This window comes from Pyrus communis, chromosome 15 (genome assembly GCF_963583255.1).
Source record: "Pyrus communis chromosome 15, drPyrComm1.1, whole genome shotgun sequence".
Lineage (NCBI taxonomy): Eukaryota > Viridiplantae > Streptophyta > Magnoliopsida > Rosales > Rosaceae > Pyrus > Pyrus communis.
The window spans coordinates 8,511,392-8,521,623 of record NC_084817.1 but is presented as its reverse complement, the minus strand read 5'-3'; the positions used below and the strand labels follow the sequence as shown (position 1 = coordinate 8,521,623).

The window sequence follows — 10,232 nt, the reverse complement described above, 5'->3', positions numbered from 1 at the left end:
CACACAGCAGACGATGAGAGTTCCAGAGACTCCAGCCCTTCGCCGCTGTCTCTCCCTTTTGTTGTTGTCAGCTCATCCGCAACCATGGTATTTTCTCGGACCAATTTTCTCTTATCCTCTGTTTGATTCCAGTAAATTGAGCTGGTTTCCACTATTTCCAGGGCTAAGTTCTACTAGGAAAATTTCGTTGATTACTATTTACTTTTATCTTTCCAATATATTTGGATGCTGTATACTAACATTTACAACAAAACTGAATCTATGAACTACCATTTTAGGTTATTTTTCTTAATATTTCTCTAAAAAAGTTCGTACTTTTTGAATGGATCCTGCAATTTTGATGAAGCTGAGGTATAAATTTTTATTTATAAACAACAAAAAAAACTTATTTCTTAGCCTATTTTTTCTTGAAATGTAAGCCACATTCATGATAAACTAGGCATTGGGCATATATAATAAGTAATAACCATAATAAATGATTTACTTAGGTGAATATTTGTTGATAATCCCTCTATGCGGATTGAAAAATATGAGTATCTTTGTTCTCATTATGCATCTTTTGAGGTAGGCAATAACAAGAAAAAAGTCAATGACTCTGATAACATGTCGCTGGTAAATGAGAAGCAGAGTAAGCAAATTACAGAGATACCTCCAGAAGAGTGCAAAATGCCACTGGTATGGATTGACTTGGAAATGACTGGTGAGGGTAATATTGCTCAAGTATATATGAAAAGGTATGACTAAATAACATTGATAATTTCTTCGCTACTCTTGGGAACTAATTTTGTGTGGACTTTTGTTGTATGGACTATGGAGTAAATACATGTTGCATGATATGACTTATTCGAGTTTATTAGAGGGTCTTGGGGATGCCCATGGAAAGACAAGCTCAGGTCCTTTCCATGTTCTTTTGTAATCTTCCTTTCACAGTTGTAAATGGGGAGGTTTTGTTTCTGGGATGATATTTGGGTTGGGATTCCTATTTCAGTGTCATTTGCTCCCATCTCTATAGGATCTCTTTGCCAATCTTCACAAAATTACACAGGTTGTTCACTGTTCGGCTTCCCTTCTCGATGTTTCCTCTTGCTTCTTTCTTGCAACAATTTGTTTTCTGTCTTAATATTAATTGAGAGTGTTGAAGGGATGTGCAAATAGATGGGAAGAAGTAGAATTCATTTTGATTAAAGAAACTGAGAATTAACCTTGCTGTTTTATACTTCTTGGTTGTTTTGATGAAGTTGGCAATAAATTAAATAGATTGACTAACTACCAGTATATGGAGGAAGGAGGAGAGAGGAGGAGAGAGGGCATAATAATTCAATTTGGTTTCCATCTGTACATTCTGCATTTCCAATCGCAATTTCGAACATTTTCTTTTCTGCTTTTAAATTTTTATGCTTTCTGGGTTTTTTATGGCAGTTTTGAGGAAAAGCATAACAAAGAAGAGTACGTTTACAACAATGTGAGTACCCTCTATCCTTAATATGGTCAAATGGGGGTGCAAATTTCATATTTTTCTTAATATGGTCAAATGGTATGCCAATGAGATTGGGTTAAGCTTTTGGGTTTAACTCTTTCACTCTCTTTGCGTTTGGGTTCCATTTATGGTTTTCTTTCTTCGTTTCTCTATTTTAGTTCTCCTTTGGTTTTAACCCTCTTTAACTATTATCGGCATATCATGAGGTTTAGAGAAAACTGAGAAATTGAAAATTTTTGAATACTCAAAGCATGCCCTTCTATCTAATGCTCTCACAAAAAAATTGTTGTTTTTTATGAAACAACAAGTTATTATGGTTCTGATGCTTCTAAAATTTATGATTACAGGTTTCATTTGGCGGTTTGTTTTGCACGTGTCATTTTTGCAAAGTAAAGGACATATGCAACACCTCCCACGATTTTAGAACACTTGAAGGTTGAAGGTGAGACCTAAGAAATAAAATAGCGGTTTGAAAAGTTGTGATGGCTTGTTAATTCCCTTTTTTGTGAACTGATTTTAAAGCGTATTTACCTATTTATTTTTTCATATTTTGTTTACATTTGATTTATGATAGATTACACATACTTAACGTGTTTGCATAAATTTAATGCCTTAAGCTTACACCTTAACAAATACCTATGAAATCTGCAGTATTATCTAATTGAATTGGTCAGTTTTGATTTGCATTTTGTTAATTTGTATATTTGTAATAGTCGACTGTTGAAATTTTAGTGTATCGCATTTTGTCAACACTCTGCTTCTTTTTCTTATTATATTTTCTGCGTTTAAATAACATGAACATACTAAAAACCTGTTAATTACAGACTATCCATTACAAGTTTGTACTACCTGTTTTCTTTTACATCCAGTAGTTTTAAGACCCGCAGCAACGCGTGGGCACTATTGCTAGTTGAAACTATGACTTTCCTTTTTATAGCTTGATTCCTTTTTATAGCTTGATTCCTTCTACGTTCTACACTTTCAGCACTTTTACACGTTCAAACCTAAAAGAACATCAACTCAAACTCGTGGTCTCAATTATATATGATTAAAAGATTTTGGCCCGTTTAAAAGCAAAAAGCTGCTTTATTAAAAAAATATAGTTGACAATTTAATGAATGTTTTTAATTCTTATAACACACTTATTAATTTAAAAAAATGATATTGTTTAACTTTCTACACTCATTAATATCTTTTTCATATGATTTTTCAGTTTAATCCTACAGTAGATGAAGTTAGCAACTAAAATAATCTATGTTACAGTGAAACAAAATACTAATTGATAAAACCAACAACTAGAAACAAAGAACAAAATAAGTAGAGAGAAGTGAGTTTCCTTCTTTTTTTTCCCTTCAAAAAGAGGTACTAGCTGGTGGCCAAGCCATGGTAGTCCACTGTTCTGCACACTATGAAAAGAAGGTTTAAAGTCATATGAATCCTGTCCATGTACTAGGATTGTGTGTATTTGAAAACTAGGATCCTCTTCTTATTAAACGTGTGAACTTTTTTTTTTCATATGAAATATTCCGACGATGAAATTTTGAAACACGTCCCTCTCCCTTTTTCATACGCAGAAGGGAAAAATAAGGAACTTAGGAGGAGAGAAGGTGGGTGAGTGATTGAGAGAGAGAGGGAGAGAGGAAGGGGATGTGGAAGAGAGGTGGAAGGGGAAGAAAACGAAGGTTTCACGCGAGAACTATTATTTTTTATTTATTCACTTTGCAGAATTATTGTGTTTCGATATAACAAAGATTAAGTTGATAGTTTAATCTACTGCAAGATTAATCAGAGAGCTCGTTTAGAAAGAACGAAAAAGATTTTGCGTGTTCTCAAAATGAAGACCTTAAGTGAGCCGCATTGTACTGTACTTGTGTTTGTGGAGGCATGCACATACAGTGTTTGTAGACGGATCCCCTTACTTAGGGTTGGTTTGGTATTGCTGTGCTTTGAAAAAAAGCTGCTTCTGGAGTGCTGTGAGAATAAGCAGCTGTGAAATAAAGCAGCAAAGTGTTTGGTAAACTTTTTTGTAAAAGTGCTTTTGAAAAAAAAAAGCAGTATTATAGTGTTTGATAAACTTTTAAGTAAAACAAATGTGGAAAAAAGCCAGTTTTTCAAAGCTGGGTTTTGCAGCTTCTTGTTTTTGGCTTTTTTTCACCCAAAACTATGAAAAAAAGTTGAAGTTGAATGTTTACCAAACACAAAAACAGCTCCCAGCTTTTTTTGATACCAGCTTTTTTCAGAATCAATTCAGTACCAAACCAGGCCTTATATTTGTGGAGGGATGCCATTTTTTTTGTCTGCGGACGGATATACTTATATGTATGCACGAATGCCATGTGTGCCCTTACTTGCGTTTGTGGACGGATACTCTTATGTTTGAAATAATACGAGACTTTCCAATTTATACCATCACCAACCCTCACCCACCCCGCTCCGTGCACCAAACGGCCCACCTTCATTGACAAGTACCTCAACTGCCACGAGTCAAAAATCCACGCATCCCCACTCGTCCACATGCGCTTTATCAACCGACACGTGCCATTTAAATTTCAGTTTCCATTTTTCCCCCGAAGGTAATAAAATAATTTTTTATGGTACGATTTAGTGCTTGTATATCCTAAAAAAATATGAAGGAGATTTACTATTTGTAGTCGGAAGAAATCGAACTCCAACTCAAAAAATCGAATAAACTGTCGCTGTGAGAGTTTGGTTGGCTGTGATTGCATGCTCCCATGGCGGCCTCCAAGCTCGCGATTCTCTCAATCTTTCTTGCCCTAATTTGCTCCCAGATTAGCGCTGACGCTTCAGTCCCGGCGGAGGAAGACGAGCCAGTGAAGCTCCTCCGATCGGACGGCCCTGATTCGTCCGCTCTGAAGATCGAGTTGGATCAGCTCAGGGCTAAGATCCACTCCCTAGGTTCGTTTCTGTCGTCTTCTGCGAATTCTAGGGTTTATGGGAAGAAATTTGTGAGTTTTCAAGTGTTTGCAGATTTCCATTTTTCCCTCGGTTTTCTCGCCATCCAATGTTACTAAAATTAGAGATCCTCTGGTCTTTCAATTGGGAAGTGTTTTAATTTATTTCTACTTATAGTTTTGTGTTTTTGTTTTGGAATCCAAGTAATACTGCATATTAGCCGAGCTCTGGTGCTTACTTGTACAGCTTTGGTTTTTCAATCTGTTATAATTGTAATCAGAGCAGTAAAAATGCTTAATTGCTTGTTACTTTGTGAGTAGAAACAACATCGATATTAGTCGAATTTCGATTTCGAGCATTTTTAAGTGTTTTGAGTGCTGTTTGGGTTTCCCTGGCTGACGGTTTGTGTTTGTTTAATGTTGAAGAATTCGAGGTCGGTGAGAAGATTAAGGAACTAAAAAGGAAGAATGAGCTTATAGAAGAGAAGGAGAAAGTCATTCAAGAGAACTCGGATAGCATTTCTTCGTTGCAGAGTGAAATCGAGTCTCTCCAGGTTAGGCATTTTTCCATGAAATGCCAGAAAACCAATTACCCAATCTGTTTTTCGAGTAACAGTTTGTTTATCTACATATTGATTGGTGTCTATGTTTCTGTATTTTAGAAAAAAGGGTCATTAGATGCTGAGCAGCTGGTTGGGAAGGCTCATGCACGTGCCGGTGAACTAGAGAAAAAGGTTAGATATGATAAAGTGGACTGTTTTACTCGGTGGAAACCACTACATTCTTGTTGGCGAAAAGAGAGAATGCCACTGAATTGCCAATTCATTCTCCTATGCAGGTTAATGAACTTAAAAAGGAATTACAATCGCAACGTAAGGAGAAAGAGGGCTTGGAAGCCCGGGCAAATGAAGCTGAGAAGAAGATCGATGTTTTGCTTTTAAAAATAGGGAAGGTGAGTTATTTTTTTCTCATTTGGGATTTAAGTTATTTTGTAGCTGAATGTGCTCATAGTGAAAGTCCTTAGTGATTCTGATTATAAGAATATTGTTTCTGTATTAAGTAAAGAATGATAGTAACATAAAGGATACCAAAAGTTGTCATATTTTTAACTAACTCTGTCAATTGATCACCATTTTGTTTTGGTTTGTATTTTTGTGACTCTGTAGATATTGTCAATACGTTTCATGTCCTTTTTGTGATGAGTCCTCTGTTTATTCCCACAGAAATAAGTTTGTTAATATGAATGTCTTTTGTATAGAATATTAGAATGTAAGCTGTTGGTGGGCAAAACAATATTGTTAGTTTACATCCTTCTTTAGCACCAATGTAGACACAATTTGGGATGCTGTGGTGTTTTTTGTGTTACTTTCTTGACTTCTATACAATGATGAACAAAAAAGAAGTGTTTTGTATTACTTTCTTGACTTCTATACAATGATGAACAAAAAAGAAGTGTTTTGTATTACCTTCTTGACTTCTATACAATGATGAACAAAAAATTCTACTTCTTTTTTTTCTTTCGTATCATTTTATGCTAGGTGTAATGCTACTCGAGATTTGCTTAATGTTATCCCGTGGGGATAGTAGAATGATATCTGATGATCTTTTTACAGATTGAGAAGACTAATGATGAGCAGAAGACCAAAATCCGTAATACTGAGCGTGCTCTTAAAGTGGCTGAGGTAATTTTTAAGTCTCTGCGGAAGCACATTGTTGTAGGTGGGGGTTGGCGCTTATGCTTAGTCTATGTTTCTAAATTTGTCTTCAGGAGGAAATGTTAAGGGCAAAGTTTGAAGCTACTCAAAAAGCAAAAGAGTTAAATGAGGTATTAAGTTGCATGATTCTCTCTGTCATTTTAACTATCTCTCAATGTTTGTCTATATTCTTTCTGAGCTAGTTGTAAATTCAGAAAAAATCATTCAAGTGAGTTTCTTAAGAAATAGAAGGTTTTGTTTAAGCTTGTCATAGAATTAAGGTTCTTTAAAGTTCATTTCTCAATTTTTTTTCAGTAATTTATATAACTCATCTGTCAATGGTTCAGTTGGAATCTGAAAGTGATACGAAAGTTTAGTTTGCTTATTTTCTTTCAATTCACAGTCACACATATGCTGTTTTTTTTCCCTGGTCTTTATATATCATATGATTTCACACATCTTTCCCCTTATGTTATATATCGTATGGTGATTAGGTTTTGGTTGTGAGCCCTAAAGGATATTTTGTTTTTTTGAATCAGGTGCATGGAGCATGGATTCCACCATGGCTTGCTGTACATTTTATGCAGTGCCAGGTAAACTGAGTACATTTTACTGTAGTAAATATAAGCTTTTTTTTCAAGGAATTGACGTTATTATCAACTTGCAGTCCTTTCTAGAGACACACTGGAAAGTTCATGGAAAACCAGCAGTGGATATTGCAATTCAGAAGGTATTACAATTAATTGCTGTATGGTCACTTGAAGAATCTGATACGTCACTCCTACAATTTTCTCTTTTACAAGTTTATGCTGAATTTACTTAGTATTATCCTTCAACAACTGACGAGGTCCTTCAAATTTGTTCAGGCTCTGGAGAAAAAAGCCCAGGCTGAAAAGTGGGCTGAGCCCCATGTGGAAACATTAAAAACTGTAAGCTAATTTATTTTATTTTTGATTTCCACTTTTGTGTAACAATGTAGAGCTTTGAGTCATAACACTAAATGAGAACCTGAGATTGATGGTGTTGCTGTTTCCACCGACTCTAGCTATAAAATCGTTCCATGGCGTTAATAATGTTACGCAGGATACACACACACATATGCATGCTAGTATGTTTACATTTATGTTAGTATGCTTGTATGCATGTATGAATGCTAGTATGTTCTCCCATTTGGTTGTGGTTTATGCCTTGTTTATAAGAAATGGTTTGCCTTTCTCACTAAACTTTATTTTCTCCCCTTTTTCATGTCTGTCCTATTAAAGAAATGGGTCCCGGCAATCAAGGAACAATGGGTGGTGGTGAAGGATACTGTTGAACCTCATGTGAAATCGTTTAGTGCAAAAACTATTGAAGTTTATGAGGTTTCAAAGACTACACTAGCTCCACATGTTCTAAAAGCGCAGGAAGTTGTTGATCCTTATTTTCAGGTATCTATATTTTCACATACATTTCTTTAGACAAAGAATTTGGTCCATTCATGTTGCCTACATACATCCTACAGCTGTATTTTTGGGTGACAGGAAGCAAAAAGGTTCAGCAAGCCGTATGTTGATCAGGTGGCCACTGTGGCAAAACCTCATGTCGATAAGGTTCGAGTAGTATTGAAGCCTTATACAAAGAAGGCAGTTATTGCCTACGAGAAGTTTCTCAAATCTGCAACAACATACCATCATCAGGTATCAACAGCAATTCAAAATAACTCCATTCAATATGCTACTGTTAGTAAGATACAAATTATTTAAAGGCTGATTGCTGCAAGTTCATTTATTATTCCTTGTTTTTCCATTTTCTTTTTCTTTTCCATTTGATGACAATAATTAACATTTAATTATCAACTGCTTTGACCAATCACTTCATCGTGACATAAGATGACATATATGTTTTGTCTACTATCTTTAGTGACCGCGTTGAACGGTCTATGTTATATTCTGTTGAAGACGTACTGCATGTTGTGAATGAATTGTGTGTTATTTTATTTCTTTGGATGTTCTTGCCGTGGTGGATGCACCCGTAGCTTAAGCTATTCACTGAACCAGCTATAGTGTTATTTAATTTTGTAATCAATATTTCTTCAAGGTTCAAGGGACAGTAAAAGATTTGCTGAAGAGGCATGAACTGACAAGACCTCTTGCTACAAAGGAGTTGGAGTGGTTTGCGGTACGTATAATGAAATCAATCTTTTTGCTTTTCGTTCTTTGTTCTGTTTTCTTTCTTTGAAATTTAGGTTTGATCGCCTTATTTAGTCGCAATTAAAATGTTGCAGGCCTCGGCTTTGTTGGCCCTGCCCATCATAATTCTGTTCAGAATTTTCTCCTCACTTTTCGGGTTAGTTACTTATACGTGCTTATGGATGAACACCCCATTCTCTAATGAAGAGTAATCCCAACATATTTCTGTTTGCTCATTACGACTTTGTGCGTCGTTATGCAGTACAAAGACTAAAAAACCCGTTCGAGGTACCAACCATACACGACGTAAGGTTAAAAGGGGCCATCCAGAGAAGTAAGCGACTACTGGCGTTGTTTACATGTCCTTTTTTCGTGAAGGTTGAATCGTCTGCGTAAAATTTTAGAAACTGTGATACGCAAGTTCGATGTTAAGATAAGTTTAGGAGTTGGTGTGTAGAGTGGGCAGTTTTTACTCATGTTGTTGAAAGGTGTATTTTAGTTTCATCTTTATTCTTACAGTCACAGCCGAAAGGATTGTCGTGCCTACTCTTTCTTGTTTTTTAAACTATAACATTTGTTCGTCCTATTTTTATTTCTTTTTCTTCATATCGCGCTTTGTCTTTTCTTTCGAACTTTGAAGCACTCTGGAGAATCAATATTTTAGTGAAGAAGACCGATTTATGTGGTTAACAAAGCTATTGAATGTTAATGATGGTGGTTAATTTGTGTGAGCTCCTTTTAGCATACGTGATTGTGGTTAATGGTTTCTTTACCGGAGATCCTTTCAACACCAATGGCACAGGATGGACGCGTGCATTGGTTACGACGGAGACTAATAATCCAAATGCTGATGTTGCTGCACGAATTGTACGTGCATAAAATGGATGACTCTTTTCAATCATTAAGCCCGTTTGGTTTGATGGGCTGCATTTCTTGTGAAACTGGTGCTGTTTTGTGACCTACTGCCCTCAACGCTTTGTCGATATTGCCTTTTTTAATAGGGAGTTTTAACAAAAAGTTCACGGTACTATTTATTTTAACGAAAAATTATATTTTTACACTAAAAAGTCAATTCTGGTACTATTCACTTTACCCTTTATTTTGTCTTTATCGTTAAAACTCAAAGTTTTCAAGTCCTTTTCATTAGTTTTCTTTATTTTTGGGATTTTTTCTTTGGCCTGTCGATATTCCTTGTGCAAGTGTAGGAGTTATCCCTCCCTCCGCACGCTAGTTGGCAGTTTGTCTTAAAATTTGAATTTTTAGCCAAAAAAAACTTCCCAATGCATGTCTTTAGACCAATGATTGGAGGTGGTGTAACAAAGGTGGAGTGCTTAAACTATACATATTAGGCGATTTATATATTAGACACAAGATATTGTGTAATATGGACACATGCATAGTACAATGCATCGTATGTTATAGCATGTCCATCAAACTATTCCCTAGAACAAAACTAATTGTATTCCCATATAATAATAATACATATATATTGGTTACAACAACTGTTTAAAACATCGATATGTATTTTCAATATCGGTTGTTTTCTACGGAAATTATAGAAATTTGCAATGGAATAGGTATATCAACTCTTTCAGAGAATTAAAGAAAAGTTTCTAAAAATAAAAAATAAATCAAAAGTTTGAAATCTGCAATAAGTTATGGCAAATTTTTTATAGTGAATCGATAATTAAATATCATCGATATTTATTAATTTTTCTATATATCGCCGATATAGGGTGAAGTTTACATTTCATCCCCTTTCCATATTGATTCTTGATTTTTTGAATATTTCGACGAAAATATTCTACAATTTCGTGAATATTTTAAATACTGGTTGCGCCACGTGACTTTATTTCAGTATAGCATGGCCACGACCCAATAGCCACAACTTCTCCTTCTATGTGCATAATCGTAGCATCGATTTGGATATTGTGAATCATGTTGAAATGTAATAATAAGCAACTCAAAAAATGCAAAAGGG

At 35.3% G+C, this 10,232-nt stretch overlaps 1 protein-coding gene across 1 annotated transcript; it reads left to right on the top strand.

Annotated features, from left to right (window-relative positions):
- Window positions 1–4,090: 4,090 nt before the first annotated feature.
- On the top strand, window positions 4,091–8,857 carry LOC137717695 (uncharacterized). Its single transcript, XM_068457139.1, has 14 exons — window positions 4,091–4,393; window positions 4,816–4,943; window positions 5,052–5,123; window positions 5,228–5,341; window positions 6,003–6,071; window positions 6,158–6,214; window positions 6,623–6,676; window positions 6,751–6,813; window positions 6,950–7,012; window positions 7,346–7,510; window positions 7,604–7,759; window positions 8,160–8,240; window positions 8,347–8,408; window positions 8,514–8,857. The coding sequence occupies exons 1-14, from the start codon at window positions 4,210–4,212 to the stop codon at window positions 8,587–8,589; spliced, it is 1,344 nt and encodes a 447-aa protein (XP_068313240.1). The 5' UTR covers window positions 4,091–4,209; the 3' UTR covers window positions 8,590–8,857.
- The last annotated feature ends 1,375 nt before the right edge of the window (window positions 8,858–10,232 follow it).

Coding starts and splice junctions, on each gene's coding strand:
- LOC137717695 (XM_068457139.1), top strand. CDS start 4,210: ATGGCGGCCTCCAAGCTCGCGATTCTCTCAATCTTTCTTGCCCTAATT. Junction 4,944..5,051: donor GTGAAATCGAGTCTCTCCAG/GTTAGGCATTTT, acceptor TCTGTATTTTAG/AAAAAAGGGTCATTAGATGC. Junction 5,124..5,227: donor CCGGTGAACTAGAGAAAAAG/GTTAGATATGAT, acceptor TCTCCTATGCAG/GTTAATGAACTTAAAAAGGA.